This window comes from Mauremys mutica, chromosome 9, assembly GCF_020497125.1.
Source record: "Mauremys mutica isolate MM-2020 ecotype Southern chromosome 9, ASM2049712v1, whole genome shotgun sequence".
Classification (NCBI taxonomy): domain Eukaryota; kingdom Metazoa; phylum Chordata; order Testudines; family Geoemydidae; genus Mauremys; species Mauremys mutica.
The window spans coordinates 67,985,769-68,008,566 of NC_059080.1; the positions used below are offsets into that span (position 1 = coordinate 67,985,769).

Below are 22,798 nucleotides of genomic sequence, written 5' to 3' on the forward strand. Positions count from 1 at the left end.
TCAGAATTGCCTTGTTATGAATGGATTATGCTATCATGGAGATATCTGTGACGCTCCTTATCATTGTTTTCTGAGAGATGTTTTTTATTTTCATATTTCATGGTGTTTCACCCACGTTTGTGTTCATTCTTTTCTTTATCCTCCCACATCCTCGGATGCATAGGGTGTCCACCAGTTTCCACCATTTATTTTGGTCTTATGCTGGTCTTTTCAGGCTTCTGAGTGTCATGTTGATGGATTTGGCTTCCTTCTCTATTCTACGTAATGTTTTTCTAGTTTGCCCTCTTTTTCCTCTTTCCAGGTGGTGCACATATCGTAAGTGCTTCTCCAGGGCTGAAGCACCCACAGAAAAAAATTAATGTGTTCTTAGCACCCACTGGCAGCTAGCTTCCCCACTCCCCTCCAGCGTCTGCCGGCGACCCCACCAATCAACTCCTCCCCCTCCCTCCAGTGCCTCCGACCCGCCACTATCAGTTGTTCCACAGTGTGCAGGAGGCGCTGGGGGTGAGAGGAAGGAGCGGGGATGAGGTACACTCGGGGAAGGGGCTGGAACTGGGTGGGAAGAGGCGGGGTGGGGGCTTAGGCTTGGGAGAAGGGGTCAGGTGGGGGCAGAGCCTGGGGCAGAGCAGGGAGTTGAACACCCCCGGGGCCTGGAGAAGCCGGTGTCTCTGGCCCATATTATAACTTGCTGTGGAAGTTATGTTGGGGCACCCTTAAAGCATATCCTAAATACGTCTGACCATATTTGATGCCGTAGATTGGTTTGCTCTACTCAGAATTTCTGATGTTGCAAGAAACTCTTTCCAGTGGACTTTGAAGATCTTCTGCAGGCATTTATTTTGGAATTAGTTGATCTTACCAGTTTTTGTTGTAGATTTCCATGACCTTGCTCCGTAGAGGAGGACAGACATCATGCAGGTGTTAAAAATATATATTTGTGTCAATGTCAATCATGCTACTTTTCCAAATCTTTTCATTTTGCTGCTTTTGATATTTGTTGTTTGACATCTAACATGGTCTCACCATCATTGCACATACCACTCCTTATATGGGTAAAATGAGTTCTAGTATTTCTTCATCTACTCTAATGGTTAATAATAAGAATATAGCAGTAGGAATATATTACTGACCACCTGACCAGGATGGTGATAATGACTGTGAAATGCTCAGGGAGATTAGAGAGGCTATTAAAATAAAAAACTCAATAATAATAATAATAATAATAATGGGGGATTACTGGGTACATGTCACCTCAGGACAGGATGCAGAGATAAAGTTTCTTGACATCTTAAATGACTGCTTCTTGGAGCAGCTAGTCCTGGAACCCACCAGAGGAGAGGAAATTCTTGATTTAGTCCTAAGTGGAGCACAGGATCTGGTCCAAGAGGTGAATATAGCTGGACCGCTTGGTAATAGTGACCATAATATAATTAAATTGAATATCCCTGTGGCAGGAAAAACACCGCAGCGGCCCAACACTATAGCTTTTAATTTCAGAAAGGGGAACGACACAAAAATAAGGAGGTTAGTTAAACAGAAATTAAAGGATACAATGCTAAAAGTGAAATCTCTGCAAGCTGCATGGAAACTTTTTAAAGACATCATAATAGAGACTCCATTTAAATGTATACCCCAAATTAAAAAACATAGTAAGAGAACCAAAAAAGAGCCACCGTGGCTAAACAACAAAATAAAAGAAGCAGTGAGAGGCAAAAAGGCATCCTTTAAAAAGTGGAAGTTAAATCCTAGTGAGGAAAATAGAAAGGAGCATAAACACTGGCAAATGAAGTGTAAAGATACAATTAGGAAGGCCAAAAATGAATTTGAGGAGCAGTTAGCCAAAAACTCAAAAAGTAATAGCAAAATTTTTTTGTAAAGTACATCAGAAGCAGGAAGCCTGCTTAACCACCAGTGGGGCCACTGGACCATTGAGGTGCTAAAGGAGCACTCAAGGACAATAAGGCCATTGCAGAGAAACTAAATGAATTATTTGCATTGGTCTTCACGGCTGAGAAGGTGAGTAAGATTCCCAAACCTGAGCCATTCTTTTTAGGTGACAGATCTGAGGAACTGTCCCAGATTGAGGTATCGTTAGAGGAGGTTTTGGAACAAATTAAACAGCAATAAGTCACCAGGACCAGATGGTATTCACCCAAGAGTTCTGAAGAAACTCAAATGTGAAATTGCAAAACTACTAAGTGTAGTCTGTAACCTATCATTTAAATCAGCTTCTGTACCAGATGACTGGAGGATAGCTAATGTGACGCCAATTTTTAAAAAGGACTCCAGAGGTGATCCTGGCAATTACATGCCTGTAAGCCTGACTTCAGTACCAGGCAAACTGGTTGAAACTATAATAAAGAACAATATTGTCAGACATATAGATTAACATCATTTGTTGAGGAAGAGTCAACATAGTTTTAATAACGGGAAATCATGCCTCACCAAACTACTAGAATTATTTGAGGGGGTCAACAAGGGGATCCAGTGGATATAGTGTACTTGGATTTTCAGAAAGTCTTTGACAAGGTCCCTCACCAAAGGCAAAAGCAAAGTAACTGCCACGGGATAAGAGGGAAGGTGCTCTCATGGATTGGTAACTGGTTAAAAGATAGGAAACAAAGGATAGGTATAAATGATCTGTTTTCAGAATGGGGAAAGGTAAATATTGGTGTCCCCCAGGGGTCTGTTCTGGGACCAGTCCTATTCAACATATTCTTAAATATCTAGAAAAAGGGGTAAATAGTGAGGTGGCAAAATTTGCAGATGATACAAAATTACTAAAAATAGTTAAGACCCAGGCAGACTGCGAAGAGCTACAAAAGGATTTTTCGTAACTGGGCAACAAAATGGCAGATGAAATTTAATGCTGATAAATGCGAAGTAATGCACATTGGAAAGCATAATCCCAACTATACATATAAAATGATGGGGTCTAAATTAGCAGTTACCACTCAGGAAAGAGATCTTGGAGTCATTGTGGATAGTTCTCTGAAAACATCCACTCAATGTGCAGCGACAGTCAAAAAGGCGAACAGAAAGCTGAGGATAATTAAGAAAGAGATATATAATAGTACAGAAAATATCATGTTGCCTATCTATAAATCCATGGTACACCCACATCTTGAATACTGTGTGCAGATGTGGTTGCCCCATCTCAAAAAAGATATATTGGAATTGGAAAAGTTTCAGAAAAGGGCAACAAAAATGATTAGGGGTATGGAACGGCTTCCATATGAGGAGAGATTAATAAGACTGGGACTTTTCAGCTTGGAAAAGAGACGGCTAAGGAGAGGTATGATTGAGGTCTATAAAATCATGACTGATGTAGAGAAAATAGATAAGTGTTGTTTATTACTTCTCATAGCACAAGAACTATGCGCCACCAAATGAAATTAATAGCAGATTTAAAATAAATAAAAGGAAGTATTTCTTCACTCAACACACAATCAACCTGTGGAACTCCTTGCCAAAGGATGTTGTGAAGGCCAAGACCATAACAGGATTCAAAAAAGAACTAGATAAATTCATGGAGGATAGGTCCATCAATGACTATTAGCCAGGGTGGGAAGGAATGGTGTCCCTAGCCTCTGTTTGCCAGAATCTGGGAATGAGCAACAGGGGATGGATCACTTGAAGATTAGCTGTTCTGTTCATTCCCTCTGGGACACCTGGCACTGGCCACTGTTGGAAGACAGGATACTGGGCTAGATGGCCCAGTAGGGCCATTCTTATGTTCTTATGTTGCTTTTCTAGCTCTGATAGCCTTATATTTTGTCTTCCCCTTGGTGATGAACAGGCCAATATGTTTTGTTGTACCTGCCAAAAGCCGGGTCTCTTCTTCCATTAAGTGACATGTTAAACTAAGCCGAACAATGTTATCAGCAAAAATTAGGTCCTCCAATTGTGGTTTATCATCTATCCATAAAAATGATATGCTGTTATTGATTCTTTATAAAAGCTATAGCTCTGTAGAGAGGACAACATAACAGTAATGTCTCTCCCACATAAGAAGTCAAAGTCTGTCTGTCTTGCACAGAAATAATCCCCTCTCTTTCTTTGGGACTATATGGCAAGGTAAACTAGTTCTCTTCCTGTCTTGTAGCTCGTGTAGGGCCCCAGAATAGCTAGGGACGGTCCTAGCTCAGGGCCCTGAGTGTCTAACCCTCAGGGCAGACTGTCAAAGAAGTAGGGCAGAGACTCCAAACTGGTTGTGTTTTATAATTAAATTTCACCAACCCAGTAACAAATGTGAACTCCTAAAGCGATATAACAGGCTTACCATAGAGTCACAGACTGTCCTCTGGGGCATTCCAGTCTATTTTGTCACCTAGGCAAGCTGGATTTACTGATAGTTCCTATACACCAAAAATATTCAGGTTGTTTCCAGTCCTAAGAGACCAGTCACTTACCCAGTTCAATTTGTACTTTAGATCTCTCACCAAAGACAATACTTGTAGCCAGTCCTATATTAAACTAACTAAAGATTTATTAATTTGAAAAAAGAAATGAGACAGTAACCACAAGGCTAAAGCAAGCAAATTTATATACACAAATGAGTTACAGTCTGTGGTTTTAAAAGGTGACAATGTTGTTGTAACCTGTCAGCTCTGAATGTATTTTAGGGCTAACCCAAGTTGACCGTGGGGAATCTCTGCTTCTGTTTCGTAGCTCTGACCCTGTCAGAGACCAAATAGCAAAAGAGATGAGAAACTGAAATTTTTTTCCTGCCAGATATATTTCTTTCTTTCTTCCAGAATTCAAACTGATGGGAGGAGCCCTTTTTCTTTAGCCTCTTCTTGGGTGTTAAGAGGCAATTAAGAAAGTCTTTGTGTTGTGATGTCCCACGATGGCCCATTTAGTTGCGATAGCTTTCTTGATGAGCAGGAGACAATCTTCCTGACATGTCCACAGTTCCAGACCAAACGTTTTTTACAGTTATAAAGCAAAAAACTTAAATATTACCTTACAGCAGGTGATAAAGATAAGTGAGATTAACACATGCAGCAATTTACAAGCATTTCATAAAGCTTAAAACACTAAACACAACGTTATGAGTTCGATACCCACCTTAGCCATATTAACACACAGGTGAAACAGCCTGACTTCCTGCAATGAATTTGTCAGTGCTTGACTAGGGCCTAAAGCTTTGGCAAGAGCTGGCCCCTCGTTTGACAGCATTACATAGCCAAGCTGTAAATTAGGGAGAGTTGGTAATACTGTAATGGACCCACACCCCTGGGTTGGACATGCCTGCATGCACACACACCAGAGTGGGCAGAGGAAGTTGAAAAACTTAGACCAAAATTAGTGTAATTTTAAAAAAATCATATTTGGGCCAATCTCATGATTTTTTGGAGATTGACTTGTGATTTTTGAACCTTTGGGGTTGGCCATACTGTTCAGTGGCCGTAGACATATGGAGGCGGCTGCTTAAAACTATGGGGAAAGACTTAGGCTGTTTTCACTCTGCTCATATTTGTTGGCTCCAGGCCCCTAACACGGGGCACCTTTCTCACAGTCTGATGGTGCGGGGTAGCGCTTCACGTGGAGGGGAATCACCTGATGGCTCCTGTTTGCACTGACAAGGCAGATCTTATCACAACCACCTCCTCTCCCATCTGCCCTGGTCACTGCCCCTCCCCACTAGACGCGTCTCTTGGCCTGAAGTGCCCTCGTGTTGCACAGCAGCCAACCTCGCTGAACTGCAGCCGAGCCCGTCCTGCGCTGCGGGCAGCCCTCTTGGCCCGGGACTGCCCCCTCTCTGCCGGCGGGGGCGAGGGCAGCGAGTTCCCGTAAGGCAGGGTGCGTACGGGCTCTGGGCTGACTCTGCTACTCCTGCGCCGCCTGGCTGAGTCACATGCCGGCCCCGAGGCTTTGGCTGCGCTCCGTGATCGTTTCCCCCCAAGGCAGCGGGGCCGCCCCGGCGCCGGAGCTGAACCTTCACCCCCCGGACTTCAGCTTGCTGGGAGCGCTGGCCAGCCGGAGCACTGAGGACCTGCTCTAATCCTGGCGGGATCGGAGCTGGGAGTCGGTTGTTTGCTTTCCTCGTTCTGCTGCTATTCACCTCCCCGGGGAAGAGCGAAAGTTTTCCCTCGACAGGACAGGACAGGACAGACACAGCATGAAGGTCGAGTTTGCTCCCATCAACATTCCCCTGGCCAGGAGAATTCAGACAGCTGCAGTGATTCAGTGGCTCTTCTCCTTCCTCTTACTAGGTAACAGCCTTTTTCCTGCTTACGTCTTCGAGGGAAAATGATTAATCTTTATTTTTTGTAAAAAAGCAGCAGCAGGCAGGATTCCTCCAGACTCAGTCGCCACGTGGTGAATTCCCACGGTGCTTTCTTACTATAGTATTTTGTTCAGAGTCAAATGGACAGGGCATTTCAGAGTAGAAGGAGTAAGGAGATCACTTCTAGTTTTGTTGGCTCTGTGTTGTCTGAAAAGCTGTTGCTGTTTTCCTTCTGTTATTTGTGTTTTTGTTACGCATGGATATTTTTTTTAAAAAACAGCTACAAATGAATTTCTCAATTACAGTATCTTCCCATTAAAACAAATTCCCCCCTCCGAGCTAGATTTATGATGACTAATACCTACCCCCACAACAAAAAAGAATTCAGAATGTCAGATGTAAAGATTTTTATGATTAATGTGGCTTTGATTATTAACTATTTTTGTAGGACAGTTTGCTGTGGTAAATCTCAGTGCAAATCGAACTTAAATCATTACTGATAAGGGACTACTCTGTCATTAACCTCCTGCTTCAGGAGATGGGACTCTTATGTTTTTCATATGCTTGTTTATTTTTATCTAAAATTAACCTAGTTGTTGATGCTTAGTTATCTTACTAAATTAGTTAGACTAATTTATCACTGTGTGGTGATTTTTTTCATAATGTTTCAGTTAGGAGTCCTGCCATTAAATGTTTAACCATAGGAGTAAATCTTACTCATGTGGGTAAAGCTTGATTCTCAGATAGTATACATTGGCATAGCTTTCCTGAAGTCCATGGAGTACACTGATGCATCCACTGAGAAGGCTCACTATTCTATGAATTACTGGTGGTGGTCAGGTGATTTCAGTATTCCCGTAGTTTGATTTTTACAAAAACATCTTCCTTATAAATCCTGCCAATATAATATTTTTTTAATTCCCAAAATTGTTTCTGGATCAGTATAGACATTTAGGTGTGGTCTAATTACCTACAAACAAAGAGATTGGGGAAAAGAATGTAAATTTAATTCTTTTTCCAGGTGTGTGTGTACGTGGTGTTTGTTTTTTAACCTTTACATATTTGCCTTTAGCCCCTTACATTTTTAGTGTACTCTCCAATTTACAAATAATTGTATTTGAGGTCTGAACAGTTTACACCTATAGTAGCATAATTGCCCATTGTCTGTGCATCTTTTATAGTGTTGGGCCAAATCCCTGAACCTTCATACAACCCAAGTATAAATGTCATGTGCAGTGGAAATCTGCTGGAGTTGTAGGAGGAATCCACAATCCTTTCTCCGCCCAAGGCCATGGAATGAGGATCTGTCATTCTCCAAGACAGATACAGTAGATTGTGTCCTTTTGGCATACTGGAAACATAGCGCCAACTCTGTGGGTGCTCTGGGGCTGGAGTACCGACGGGGAAAAATTAGGTGCTTCGCACCCACCGGCAGCCAAGCTCCCCCTTCCTCGCCTCCTTCTCCTGCCCACCCCGAGCGCTCCGCATCCCCACTCCTCCCCCTCCCAGCACTTACTGCACCCCCCCTCACGCAAAGTAACAGCTGTTTGGCAGCACTTAGGATTTCCAGGAAGGAGGGGGAGGAGCGTGGACACAGCATGCTCAGGGGAGGAGGCAGAGAAGAGGCAAGGCAGGGCAGGGGTGGGGACTTTGGGGAAGGAGTGGAATGGGGGTGGGGCGAGGGCGGTGCAGGGGCGGGGCTGGGGGGGATCGAGCACCCACCAGGCAGTGGGGAAGTCGGCACCTAAGACTGGAAACGAGTGTAGATTTCAGAGGTAGAACCAACTTCCTTGCTGCAATCCTACGAACAAGCAGGCAGCTGTGTTCTGCAACTGCTGCACCCCATGGATCAATTTTAGGGGAAGTCCTGTTAGACATCTATTTCAGTAGTCTAAATTGGATATAACAAATGCACATATGCCTGTGAAAAGGGCCATGCTAGCAAGAATCAGTCTGATATTCTGGATAAATTGGGGATGGCAATAATAGTTCACCGTTGTGTGCCATGCTGGGAGAGCTTCCATGCTGAGGGAGCTGTCAAGATAACCTCCACATTTTGTGTCCATACTTGCTACATAATGGATGCACAGGTTGTTAACTGTCCTCAAAATGTTCCACCTTACCCAGGAGCATCATATTGGTCTTATCTGAGTTGAATCTTAATCAAATGTCTCTAATCCATCTAAAAATGTTGGCTGGATAGTATGAGAGCGAAGAGACAGTTCATAATGGGTTGGCCAACAACGAGGCATAGAGTTGAGTACCGTCCTCATTCTTTCCTGTCCTGAATGTCCAGTAGAGAATTTTTTTTTTGAACAAATATAGATATGCCGTGAGCTAATCATTCAAGAGCTCCTGAACTATATGTCTCAAAAATGCCTTTTTAAAAATGAATCATCCTCCGTGCTTAGAACAAGTGGTGTATTTCCCTTTATTGGTAGGTTTAACTGGGTAACATGCTATTGGTCACATAAGTTTAGTCATCCCAGATATCCTGCAGTGACGGGACCTCTCCTGTGTAAAGCAGTTTGTCCATGCCCAACACTAGCTAATACCATATGGTTTAACTCAGGATTTCTCAAATCATGTCTGGGGCCACTGGCCCCGTTGATCAACTCTTCCCCCTCTCAGCACCTTCTGCACATCGCGGAACAGCTGTATAGCAGTGCGCAGGAGGTACTGCAAGGGAGGGGGAGGAGCGAGGATGGGGTGTGCTCGGGGGAGGGTCACAAAGAGGCGGGGAAGAGGAGGGGCAAGGGTGGAGCAGGGCTGGGAAGAGGTGGGGCAGGGTTGGGGCTTCAGGCTGAGCAGGGGGTTTGGAGGTCCGCAAAAAAAATGTAAATCAAAATGGGGGTCCTCAGGTTGCTAAAGTTTGAGAACCACTAGTTTAACCCATTTAATTAAGCCAGTGAAACCTCTTCAGAATTTTGGACCTAAGTTTCTTTGTCTCCCTTTTCCTGTATTTTAAGCTGCCAAAGTCTATCCTAAAGCAGAAAAGACATTAAGAACATAAGAATGGCCATACTGGGTCAGAACAATGGTCCATCTAGCCCAGTGTCCTGTCTTCTGACAGTGGCCAATGCCAGGTGCTTCAGAAGGAATGAGCAAAACAGGGCAATTTGAGTGATCTATATATACCTTGTCATCCAGACCCATCTTCTGGCTGTCCGAGGTTTAGGGACACCTAGAGCATGGGGTTGCATCCATGACAATCTTGGCTAATAGCCACAGATGGACCTATCATTCATGAATTTACCTAATTCCATGAGTGGCCGGTGACCCAGCTGTTAGGGGAAGCTAGCCCCCGGCCCCTCCCCTTGCGCCCAAGGCCCCACCCCTCCCCTTCTGCATCCCTTTTCCCCTTTCTGCCCCCCTTCTCCTCAGGAGCCCAGAGCATGCTCACAACGGCCCCCAGCGCAGGGCGGTGAGACTCAGCTTTGGACAGCCGGGTAGGATGGCCAGCACCGGTTTGCCAGGTGGCAGCATCCCCAGCCCTAGTGCTCTGGGTGGCCAGGTGATGCGGCCAGCCCCAGTGTGCCAGGCGACAGCAATCCCGGCCCTAGTGCTCTGGGCGGCACGGCCCCAGCACCAGCCACCCTGAGTCCCTGCGAGAGGCAGGCCAGCCAGCCCGAGCCAGCCAGGGCAGAGCACTGGGAACTGCAGGAGGGGGGCTGGCCTGCAGGCAGAGCATGGGTGGGGCCATACTAGGCTCTTCAGGGAGGCACAGCCTCCCCCTGCCTATGATACCCGCTGCCTAGCCTAATTCTGTTGTAAACTTTTATTATAGTAGTTGTTCTCCTGTTAATCATCCATAAAAGTCAGGGACATGGCATCAGTGATAAACATGAACCTAAAAATATTGGGAGTGATGCCTAGAAATACATAGATCGGATAAGAGGAACCTCCTTCCAAATCTCTTCCTCTGAACCTGCTAAAACTACATCATATGTTTCACCTCAGTATGCATCATCACGAAAGCCAAGGTTTCTGTAGGTTAAAAAAAGTTTGGTAAAGTTCCTAATGGCTTATTTTTATTTTCAATTTTTCATTCTGTTTAAATAAGTTGTGTTTTTAAAAAGATATTCACCCACGAAAGCTCATGCTCCAAAATGTCTGTTAGTCTATAAGGTGCCACAGGATTCTTTGCTGCTTAAAAAGATAATGTAAATTTAAAATCTAGTATTGTAATTTGATAATGTTTAAAAATTTCTTTTGGACACTATAGTAATCCATGAGTGCTGTAGCCAATTTTTGTGGTTTTATAATCACATTTTACTATTTTAAAATATGGTTTTAAACCCATGTACCTGCATGAAAGACCTAAAGCACATAACATGGGAATCTTACTGCACTGAAACAGTGAAACTAACCATACACTGAATGCTGTCAAATCCACAATATTAAAACTGAAAAAAATATGGAAAGTTCTTTTTCTCTTGGCTATCTCTGCTGTAATATTCATCAATGCTACTTTTAACAACAGAAGGTCAAAAAAATTCAGACAGAAATGTGACATTTTTTTTTCCTTTTTAATTGGTAGTGTTCCTTTGATAACTCATTGCTTGCAGTTTTGCAATATATTAACTATGTGAACTTTTGGGTATTAAACAAACAAAAAAAAGTTTAAACAAACAATATTTTGATAAGAAACCTAACTTTATTCTCACAAACCACATACTAAAACAGCACCCATGTCTCAAAAGCATCAAGTCCTGTTGAAAAGTGGAATCCGCAAACTTTCAAGAATCACACAGGTCGTGAGCGGGCAAGTAAGTGTTGGAGTCAGATTTCGTCTTTGTGTGTATGTGTGTGATTTTTTTTCTCTTTAACCTTATAAAGAAATTAAATGAAATTTTAATGCTTCCGAAAGGTGCTGGCCTGACAACCCTGGAGACTTGGACACTTTGCCAAAACCTTTGTTGAAATGTGTTCAGCTATTGCTACGATCCCACATCCTCTTGATGAGAAACCCACTAGATGGTGACATACACAACTCCCCCTCCCCAATATATTGCTTATAGGTCCACTCCAGTACACATACAGTGCTTATCCCATGCACTTGAGGATCACAGATAAGCTGGGGTGAGTGATGTAATACTGCAGATCTATTAATGATAGCAAATCAATTTGTATCAGTCTGCTGGGACCCACAGTCAACGTCTAGGAAGAAAGATTTAATTTCCCTTCTCCCTTGAAATGAAGATAATTTAATCACGGTGAATAACATTTATCAGGTTTGGTTTTATGAGCTGTTCTGAAGATGCAATAGCTGTTATTTCCCTTCATCTTTGATCCATATTTTGGAAGAATCAAATTACAGAAGAACATTGAAAGAACTAAAGATCTTTTACAAGCTGGTGAGAGGTCGGCAATAACGTTCTTATTTCTTCACTGCCAATTTCTGTGTACCAGGTGCACACGGGGACAACGGAAATTGCTGTGTACAAAAATAAATACAAAACTATGCAACTTACTGGGGGTCCCACTCCATGCAGCATAGGGGAGCTTAAGGAGCAAAGAAAACAGTGCAAAGGGTTCTAAGCCTGCAGGCGAGGGGCAGTGAGTGAGTGGAGTCTCTATGGCCCTCTCCCACTGAGCCTCCACACATCTGTACTATTGGAGTTGAGGAGCCAGGAAGTGGCTGCTCTGCGTGGCATATTTCCTATCAAATCTGGTGGATTACCAAGTGGTGATTCACATGGGGACTGATGCAGCTAGTTGCCGCACCTCTGTGTTTGCACAACAGGTAGCATGGTGGTTTTCAACCTTTGTTAATTTGTGGACCCTTAAAAAGTGTCCAGTGGAGGTGCAGATCCCTCTGGAAATTCAACCTGGTGACAACAGACAACTACCATAGAAGTCTTAGAATGAAAACTGACTGAACAGAATTCAACTATAAATGTTGCAGGGATTCAGCATAGCATTTGACGCAGTGTGATAAAGGGCACTGAATGGTGGGCTCCTATGGTAACGCCAACGCTTGACCTGTGGGGGTATTCACATACTTTTGATTGATCAGAAAAATGGAATCCCTTTTTGTGGGATCCAAAACTTCATTTTCAATCATCTTTCGTGGACCAGTCTGTGGACTCCCAGAGGTTGAAACCTAGCACAATGGCATCCGGATTCTGATTGTTAATATAAATATTTAATAATAATACAAAAGCAGGCAATGTAATAAAAGCTGTGACTTCAGTGCTACATTAATGATCATGAGATAATATACTAAATACACTAGCATGAACTAAACCACCTCCGCCTCTCAGCACTTGTCTTAAGTCCTGTATGTGCAGCATGTGTAGAATGAAACACTACACTAATTGGATTTAGCTGGAAACAGAGTCCAGTGTTGTGGCTCTGACGTCCATAAAAGGACAGCAAGTGATGAAAGATTTACCAATGAGCTGGTTATGGCTGCTGGAACAATAATTCCCTTAACTGGCAAAGAAGGCTACTAACAGTGATATGTGCTAAGGCAAAGAACAATCCCCTTTTCACCAACTGTTCACAACATTTTATTGTCTTGTATTGATTTTGTTCTTTGCCTCCCTACCTTGCCAATTTTTAAGCGGCAACTCAGGAAAGCATCCTTATTCAGGATGGGTATGTAAGCATGTACTTATGTGCTTCCTGAATCAGGGCCATACAGTCTTTGTACCTCTAGCTACAGGTATTTATGTCAATGGGAAATGTGCTTGGTTAAGCTCTGAAACCAATTCTGCAGTAATCTAGGCATTTATACTACACTATAAACCAGGGGTCTCAAACTCAAATGACCCCGAGGGCCGCATGAGGACTAGTGCATTGGCCCGAGGGCCGCATCACTGACACGCCCCCTTGCTGCCCCTGGCCCCACCCCCAATCCACCCCTTCCATGAGGCCCCGCCCCGCCCTGTCTCTTCTCCACCTCCTCCCCTAAGCGCGCGCAGTTTTAATAAATATATACACTCAGTAATGCACCTCACTCAAAGGACAAAACACGCACTTAGATTTACTGCCTAAGGCTCTGGGAGGGAGTTTGGGTGCGGGAGGGGGTCTGGATGCAGGCTCTGTGCTCGATGCAGGCTCCAGGCTGCGGCAGGGGGTGGGGGTGCAGGCTTTGGGACGGAGTTTGGGGATAGGAGGGAGTGCAGGGGTGAGGGCTGTGGGGCTGAGGGCGAGGGTACATGATGCAGGAGGGGGCTCAGGGCTAGGGAAGAGGGTTGGGCTGTGGGGTGAGGGCTGTGGATGAGGGGTTCATGATGCGAGGGGGCTCAGGGCTAGGGAAGAGGGTTGGGCTGTGGGGTGAGGGCTGTGGATGAGGGGTTCATGATGCGAGGGGCTCAGGGCTAGGGAAGAGGTTTGGAGTGTGGGGTGAGGGCTGTGGATGAGGGGTTCATGATGTGGGGGCGCTCAGGGCTGGGGCAGAGGATTAGGGTGTGGGGGGATGAGGGCTCTGGCTGGGGCTGAGGATTAGGGTGCAGGGGGATGAGGGGTTCATGATGTGGGGGTGCTCAGGGCTGGGGCTGAGGATTAGGGTGTGGGGGGAATGAGGGCTCTGGCTGGGGCTGAGGGTTTGGGGTTGGAGAGGCTCAGGGTAAGGGAAGCCTGCCTTGCCAGTACTGGCGGAGGGCAGGCACTAGGACCCTGCACCCTAATCCTCAGCCCCAGCCAGAGCCCTCATCCCCCCACACCCTAATCCTCTGCCCCAGCCCTGAGCGCCCCCACATCATGAACCCCTCATCCCCCCGCACCCTAATCCTCAGCCCCAGCCCTGAGCGCTTCCCTTCCCCCCCCCCCCCAGCCCGGCCCCGGCGGGTCCCGCTTCCCTTCCCCCGGCCCGGCCCCGGCGGGTCCCGCTTCCCTCCCCCGGCCCGGCCCGGGCCTGGGCCCGGCGGGTCCCGCTTTCCCCCCCCCTTACCCGAGCGCGTCTCCGGCGGTCCCGCTCAGAGCCGCGTGGTGAGGGGGCGGGGCTGGGAGCTCCACGCCGAGCGCAGCGCTCAGCCCAGAGCTCCCAGCCCCACCCCCTCCCCACGCGGCTCGGATCGGGGCGGGGCTCAGGCGCTCGGACGGAGACTCGGCGCTCTATGCGCCGAGGCTCCAGGAGAGGGGCGGAGGCGGGAGCCTCCGCTTTTCTCTTGGGGGCCCCTGCGGAGCTCCCCTGGGGAGCTCCGCGGGCCGCAGGGAAGAGCTCCGCGGGCCGCATGCGGCCCGTGGGCCGCATGTTTGAGACCCCTGCTATAAACCATTTGTATCTGAGGGCTTATCTACATGGTAATGTGGTACAATGTTTGCTATACTGGTATAATTATAGTGGTACAACTCCCTTAGGCTAGGTCTACACTGGGGGTCGGGGGGGTCGACCTAAGATATGCAACTTCAGCTACGCAAATAGCATAGCTGAAGTCGGCGTATCTTAGGTCGATTTACCTGGCCATGAGTTCTGGAGTCGACAGCAGAGCGAGCGGGGATCAGTTTTATCGCATCTACACTAGATGCGATAAATCTATCCCTGATAGATCTATCACTACCCACCGATCCGGCGGGTAGTGTAGACGTACCCTGAGTGTGGATGTAGCTATACCAGTATAAGGTGCCTTATGCTGGTATAACTTATTCTGGTAAGGGTAGGTGAATAAGATACACCAGTATCGGGTAATTTATACTGGTAAATCTGCATTGAACTGATGTAACTATTTTGGTCAAAAAATCACAGCCCTAACTGAAATAGTTTTACCAGTACATAAGCTGTCTGTAGACCAGGCCTGAGTGCCTAGGACTTGGGTTTAACAAAGAAACTTCTTTAGGGTGTTAATGCAGAGATGTCCATTTTATTTCTAGATTGTTTCTTTAAAAAAAACAGACAAACCTGAAAGCTGGGATTCAAACAGCCCCAGCTTTGCGAAGAGGCAACTCCAACTTTGAATTTCGCCTCTTGGGCCCATCTCTATGTTACTAAAGTGGTAAGGGTGCTCTGATTAGTTCCCACCAGATTTTGCACGTGATTTTTTTTTTTTTTAAATGGCAGCATTTTCCCAGTGTCTGGCTGGAATGCAGTTCACTTATTTCATTTGCTCATATTCTTGCATTTCTCTTTTAAATTCTTTATTCACTCATAAACCATGTAGAAAGTGGTGTTAAAAAGAAGAGCAACTTAGGTTAAACAATCTGTCATTCAAGCAAGGATAACTGTCTTACACCTACTATTAAGCCACTAATTGGGCTAATAATTTCCTGGGTCACCTTTACTTCCTCATTATTTTATTTGTGCTGTCCTGCTTTCCTGCTTCCAGATCTCTTGGTGATATTTGGTTATTTAACAATTTATTACATTCCTATTGCTGTAGCCTTTGGGCACATTATATACATATATGTGTGTGTGTGTGTGTGTGTGTGTGTGTGTGTATATATATATATATATGTGTGTGTGTGTGTACACACATTAGTGTGTATATATATACACACACTGTAATATCAACCACTCAGTCAGTATTGCTTATAGAGGGTGGTACTGATAGTGATGATGATGATGATAACACCTAGCTCTTACATAGTGTGGGGATTTTCTATCCATAGATGGAGAAACTGAGGCACAGGGCGAGTCAAGTGACTTGTTCAAGGCTACCTAGAAACCCACTGGCAGAGCCAGAAATAGAACTCGAGTGTCCTGAGTCCCAGTTGAGTACTGTACCCACTAGGTAACATGTCCTCCTTTTTACCAAGCATTCCAATTCACCACGTGAATAAAACCTTCCAAGTCCAAGGTCAAACAAACAGTTGCACCACTCTGTGAAGGCCAGCAAACTTTGACTCAGACATATCGAGATGGCAAGTCCTACAGCCAGCTGCCTTCCGCCAAAAATGTGCTTATGAGATTGTCTAAGGTCCTCGTCATTTGTTCATTGACTTCCTTCTAACTAATGCCCTTGGAGAAAAATGCCCTTTTTGTGCTTAGAGACTTACTGGTTAGAATTCTTAGTCATTGTAGTTTACACATTAACTTTGCTTTATAGACCATTAATGCATTTAAAGTAGCAGGTGTGATTTGATGGTATTTGTGTACTCTACCCTACTGTAAGTACAAAAGGCATTATAACAACACAGGGTGTGGCAAGAGAGGTATTGACCAGGCACTCTCAACTACCATTGGGCATGGCCCACTATTTAATGCTGTTGATAGGAGAAGAGGTGCTTAGTACCCCTCGAAGTGCTCAGCACCTTGCAGGATTGGACCCTGCTTTAGAAAACGCAAAGCAGTAAGCTTACTGTTCTCTGTAGGATGCGATCCTTTGCATAGTGTTGAATAGTCTTACATGATGATATTCATAATTGCTCTAACTTTCATACAGTTGACATAGAGTACCTTGCCAAGGAGGTGAAAAGTTACCATGTCTATTAAACTTTATGCTACTGCACGGGGTCATTACTGTGCCAAGAATCCTCTCAGGAACAACACTGGGAAATACTTCTGCTTATCACCCTTTGGATGAGACCTAAAGCTGGAATCCCATCCACTTGTGGTAATTAAAGACCCCCATGACATTTTTGTTAAAGGAACGATGTTGCTTAGTCTGATTCAAACTCTGATCACAGTACCTAGAAATTCCCCTGTCATTTCAGACGGCAAAGTTAAGAACATAAGAATGGTCTTACAGGGTCAGACCAAAGGTCCATCTAGCCCAGTATCCTGTCTTCCGACAGTGGCCAGTGCCAGGTACCCCAGAGGGAATGAACAGAACAGGTAATCATCAAGTGATCATCCTGTCGCCCATTCCCAGCTTCTGGCAAACAGAGGCTAGGGACACCATTCCTGCCCATCCTGGCTAATAATAATTGATGGACTTATCCTCCATGAATTTATCTAGTTCTTTTTTGAATCCTGTTATGGTCTTGGCTTTCACAACATCCTTCGGCAAGGAGTTCCACAGGTTGACTGTGCATTATGTGAAGAAATACTTCCTTTTATTTGTTTTAAACCTGCTGCCTATTAATTTCATTTGGTGACCCCTAGTTCTTGTGTTATTAGAAGTAGTAAACAACACTTCCTTATCTATTTTCTCTACATCAGTCATTTATAGACCTGAATCATACCTCCCCTTAGCCATCTCTTTTCCAAGCTGAAAAGTCCCAGTTTTATTAGTCTCTCCTCATATGGAAGCCGTTCCATACCCCCTAATCATTTTTGTTGCCCTTTTCTGAACCTTTTCCAATTCCAATATATCTTTTTTTGAGATGGGGCAACCACATCTGCACACAGTATTCAAGATGTGGGCGTACCATGGATTTATAGAGAAGCAACATGATATTTTCTGTCCAATTAGCTATCTCTTTCTTAATTATCCCCAGCTTTCTGTTCACTTTTTTGACTACTGCTGCACACTGAGTGGATGTTTTCAGAGAACTATCCACAATGACTCCAAGATCTCTTTCTTGAGTGGTAACAGCTAATTTAGACCCCATCATTACTTTGTGCATTACTTTGCATTTATCAGCATTACATTTCATCTGCCATTTTGTTGCCCAGTCACGCAGTTTTGAGAGATCCTTTAGTAGTTCTTCACAGTCTGCCTGGGTCTTAACTATCTTTAGTAATTTTGTATCATCTGCAAATTTTGCCACCTTACTGTTTTACCCCTTTTTCCAGATCATTTATGAATATGTTGAATAGGACATGTTCACATCCTTTCCTAAAAACATCTAAATTCCTTGCTGCATAATGTTGCTGGTGCTGACTAGCCCCTTCATCCCACCTCAGAAGTTGCTGCCTTTCTTTCTAGAAAGTGCTTTAGAATTGTCCTGGATGAAAGTTGCTATCTGTGGGCTTGATTCAATGGGAGTGTGACATACTATATCTTGGGGGATTGTCTTGTAACCCCCATATTCCTCATCTATATATAATTGTGATATTGTATATAAAGCATGCCATGTGAGGGGAAAGGTTATGATTGGCTGAAAGTCACTGTTCTATCTAAATATGTATATCTTTAGTGCATATGAAGTTATGAGATTGTGTTGTATGGTTATCACTAAAACATGCTGTAAATTGGGGAATAAGCCAGATACTAGCCCCTCAGAGACAACAGCAAGGAAAGTAACCAATGCTCGGGTGGGGTGTCAAACAACCCATCAACAGCCATTGTCCAGCAGTGCCCACCAGATGTGCCTGGACTTGTGTTCTCCAAGCACAGGGGCTAAGGGTATAAAACAGAACACAGTAGCCACTTGCTGGGCCTTTTCTCCTTCCCCCACCTATGCTGCAAGCAATAAGGACACCCACTGAAGACTCCAGCAGAAGAGACTGGCCCAGGTTTAAGGGACAAATCTGTATATTAAGACCTGCAATATCCAGTGGAGTGAGGAAAAACTGCTTAATCTAGATGTTGCCTAGTCTAATAGGATTGAGAGTTTAGACTGCGTGCTTATATTTTCTTTTGGTAACTAACTCTGACTTTTTGCCTATCATTTATAATCACTTAAAATCTATCTTTTGGAGTCAATACATTTGTTTTACTGTTTATCTTTACCAGTGAGTTTGCCTGAAGTGTGTGGTAAATCTGCTCCAGTTTACAAAAGCTGATGTATATCCACTTTCCATTGATGAAGTGGAGAACCAATTAATAAATTTGTACTGCCCATCTTGAGCAGTGCAAGATGGTATATTTCTGAGCTGGGAGCTGGGGGGATTTGGCTGGTGCTTTTCTCTGTGTGATTCATGAGTGGCTCTGGGAGCATTTATGCAATCTAGCTGGGTGCAGGGCTCCACATGCTGTTGCGCTGAGTGATAACAGCGCCTGGAGGGGTTTGCTGCTTGTCACTAGGAAAGCATTGTGAGAGACAGCCCAGACTGCAGAGTTTAGGGGGCCCAGTGGTCCAACAGTCCCAGGCTGCAGCCCAGGGATCCCGTCACAGGGAGTATTTCCATTGTCTTCAGTGTTTTCCAGCGTTCTTACTTTAGCCATAGAGCTAGCTTAAAGGCATTTTACTTATAAGTAACACAAGAAACCTATAGATCTATGCTATGTAAAGCATTAGCTTAAGCAGTTAGCATAAGGCTTTAAGGCCTCTGAGCCTTAGCATAAGAAAGTGGCCCAGCAGGAACCCTGAGTTTTGGTGAACAGGGAACGTTGTGCTTTAGGGGAGGGTTTGTACAAAACAATACCAGGTAACTGCAGGAGCACTGCACTGAATATAGGCTTGGATATTGTGATAAATGAAGTGGGAGGGGGGGTCACCCAGCCAGCCAGTTAACTATAAAATCCCTTTTAGTAGTTGTTCTCTACTTGCTTTACCTGTAAAGGGTTAAAAAAGTCTCCCTGCGTAGGTGAAAGGAAGGGAGTGGGCCCCTGACCAAAGGAGCCAATGGGAGAGCTAGAATTTTTTAAAATTGGGGAAAAAAACTTTCCCTTTGTCTGTCTGTCTGTTGTTCTCCAGAGAGAGGGGACAGAGCAGAGACAGGGCTGGAACTAAGCTATAAAAAGCTTTGGCCAGGTATGGAAAATCATCAGATCATACCTAGAAACTGCTCATTTAAAAAGCCCAGATATGTAAGTAGATCAGGAAATGTCTAGAAAGATGCGATTAGGTTTCTCTCTTATTTCTCTATGGCTTGTGGACTCCTCTGTGCTAACCCCAGGTGCTTTTGTTTTGCTTGTAACCTTTAACCTGGACCTCAAGAAGCTATCTTGATGCTTAATTCTTGTAATTGTGATTTTATTTATTTATTTATTTAAACCTAGCAAAAACCCTAAGTTCCAAATGTATTTTCTTTCTTTTTGTTTTTTTTAAGAACAGGATTGAATTTTTGTGTCCCTAAGAGGTTTGATTGCTGGTGTCAACCAGGGCTTCGGAGTGGAGCCCAGAGCTGGAGCACAGAGCAGCTCCAGAGCAGTAGAGCTGCAGCTTTTTGCCTGGAGCTGGAGCAGAGCCGGAGCACAGCTCCAAAGCCCTGGTGGCAACAGCTGATTTCCTTTGTTTTTCTTTCTCAGCTCTTCCCCAGAGGGGTGTGTGTGAAAGGGCTTGAGGGTTCCCCACAGGAAGGAATTCCCAAGTGCACCTTTCTGGGTTTTCCAAAGGGAGTTTTTGCACTTGGGTGGTGGCAGCATCTTCCCATCCAAGGTCAGAGAAAAGCTGTAACCTTGGGAGTTTAATACAAGCCTGGAGTGGCAAGTATTAATTTTTTAGATCCTTGCGGGCCCCCACTTTCTTACTCAAAGTGCCAGAGTGGGGAATCAGCCTTGACACATACTTTAGGAAAGAAATACTGGCAGATGCTTAACAACAGACTTGCCTTGGGGATGAATTGATGTATGTAAGTTTAAAATTATTAACATACTAACCTGTAGGAGGATAAATACACCCCAACGTTATTAGGGTGAGGAAGTTAGATATGGACAAAGGGGTGGCATTTGTATGAATAGTCATGATAACCACTAGACCCTATAATAGGCCAGACCACCATGTAAGGGGGAGATCAGACTTGTTTGGCATGCCAGGGTGTTGCCCAGTTCTTTAGTGGTTATTGATTATTACTTGTTTCCAGTTATTTACAAGTCTAAAGAAATGGGTACTGAGGGTTCTAGTCCAGAATCAGGCACAACAGAATTCAGGTTAAGGTCAGTGTCTGGTTGGGAACCCCAAGGTGCACAATGATGATACTCACACTGAAGGCAAAGCCAAACTTTAAGCAATTTTTATTAGCACAATTAGTATAGATGCAAATGCTCCAAACCACATAAAAAGGTAGCAGTAATATAATAAGCTAATATTTTGTACCATTCCTTACATATACTCACACCCTTTCTTGGGGATCAGGTGGTAAGACACAGTCATCCATGGGGGATCTTTCTCTGTCCATGGCATGCCAAACAAGTCTGCTGCTTAAGATAATGCCTTACATCAGTGCTTCTCAAAGCCAGTCCACTGCTCATGCAGGGAAAGCCCCTGGTGGTCCAGGCCGGTTTGTTTACCTGCTGCGTTCGCAGGTTCGGCCATTCGCAGCTCCCACTGGCTGCGGTTCATGGCTCCAGGCCACTGGGGGCTGCGGGAAGGGCGGCCAGCACATCCCTCAGCCCGCGCTGCTTCCCGCAGCCCCCATTGGCCTGGAGCGTCGAACTGCAGCCAGTGGGAGCCGCGATCAGCTGAACTTGCGGATGCGGCAGGTAAACTAACCAGCCCGGACCGCCAGGGGCTTTCCCTGCATGAGCGGCAGCCCGACTTTGAGAAGCACTGCCTTACAGGATATAGGCCGATAGATATCTTGCACTTCTGCTAAATGAAATGCTAAGCTAGGTCTATGGGGTACAAAGGATGAGGTGGAACTTCATGGATGACCACTTGTCTCTTACCACTAGATCTCCTTGAGAAGGTGTGAGTACATATAAGGAATGATATAAAACATTAGCTTAAGTCTGTTACTGCACCCTTTTCATATGGTTTGGAGCATTTGTGACTTTACTAATTATGCTTATAAAATTGTTAAAGCTTTGATTTGCCCGCAGTGTGAGTGTCGTCATTGTGCACAGCGGGGTTCCCGACCAGACACTGAACTTGGTAACCTGAATTAGCTCAACGTGTTTCACTGTTATCTACTTTTCCCATTTACTCTAGAGTGATTCACCATCTGCTGTGAAATCCTCCCCTTCAAGGTGCCAGGCTGCAAACCAGGTTGATGTAGTTCCCACAAACTCTTTTACTCTTCAAAGATGAAACATAAAAACTGGTTTGTAAAATACCCTTGTTCAGCCAAGGTAATGCTCATTTGCTTTTATACCACAGTAATGGTTAGAGGCTCCAGTCAAGATTGGGGCCTCATGGTGCCAGGCACCATACAGACACATACAAAGGCACAGTTCTTGGCCAAAGAGTTTACAATCCAAGTTTAGCTCTGTCTACCCTCTGATATCTATAAGCAATGCCCTTTGTGCAAGTCTTGTTGGGTACTCTAAATTCCTCCCACAATTTGCTACTCTTTGTGCCAGGTAGTAGAGGGTAGCGTGTGGCCCAGAATTTCCTTTTAACCAGCTTTGTACATCACAGGCAGAGTTATCCCAGAGCTGCTTAATACAGGGACAAATCCTGCAGGCTCTACGCAGGAAATATTCCCATAGTCATGACTGGGACTTTTTCCTGAGTAAAGATTACAGGAGTTGGCCTAACGCTAACATATCCCGCCTAATACCGTATTATAAATCCACATGATTCAGAAAACTAAGGAAATGGTGTCAATATGCTTCCTATCTGTGGCAATTTATATTAGGATGTTACAATTGCTTTCTCATTAATTTGAGTGTCCGTTATTCTGAAAGTAGCTGGGTTAGGACAGCTGTCGTAATTCCATAGAAATGTTGGTTTGGTTTGTTTGTTTGCTCCTAGTGGCAAGACTGTAGACTCTTTTATTAAATTAGGTTCCCTTTTGGTAACAATACCTAGCTCTTTTCATCAGTAAATCTCAAAGCACTTTGCAAAGGTCACCCCACAGGTCAGTGGTAGAGCCGGGAATAGAATTCAAGTGTCGTGAGCCCCAGCCCAGTGCTCTATCCACTCCCTCCATGATGTCTCCCTCTCAGTCAGCCCTGCTCCATCTCCTCA

At 44.7% G+C, this 22,798-nt stretch overlaps 1 protein-coding gene across 1 annotated transcript in view; it reads left to right on the plus strand.

Moving 5' to 3' along the window:
• Window positions 1–5,411: 5,411 nt before the first annotated feature.
• Window positions 5,412–22,798, plus strand: part of MOGAT1 (monoacylglycerol O-acyltransferase 1) — a 37,239-nt gene continuing 19,852 nt past the window's right edge. Inside the window, exon 1 of the mRNA XM_045030482.1 lies at window positions 5,412–6,218. Coding sequence (XP_044886417.1) covers window positions 6,125–6,218 — 94 coding nt within the window. The 5' untranslated portion in view covers window positions 5,412–6,124. The remainder of the gene's footprint in view (window positions 6,219–22,798) is intronic.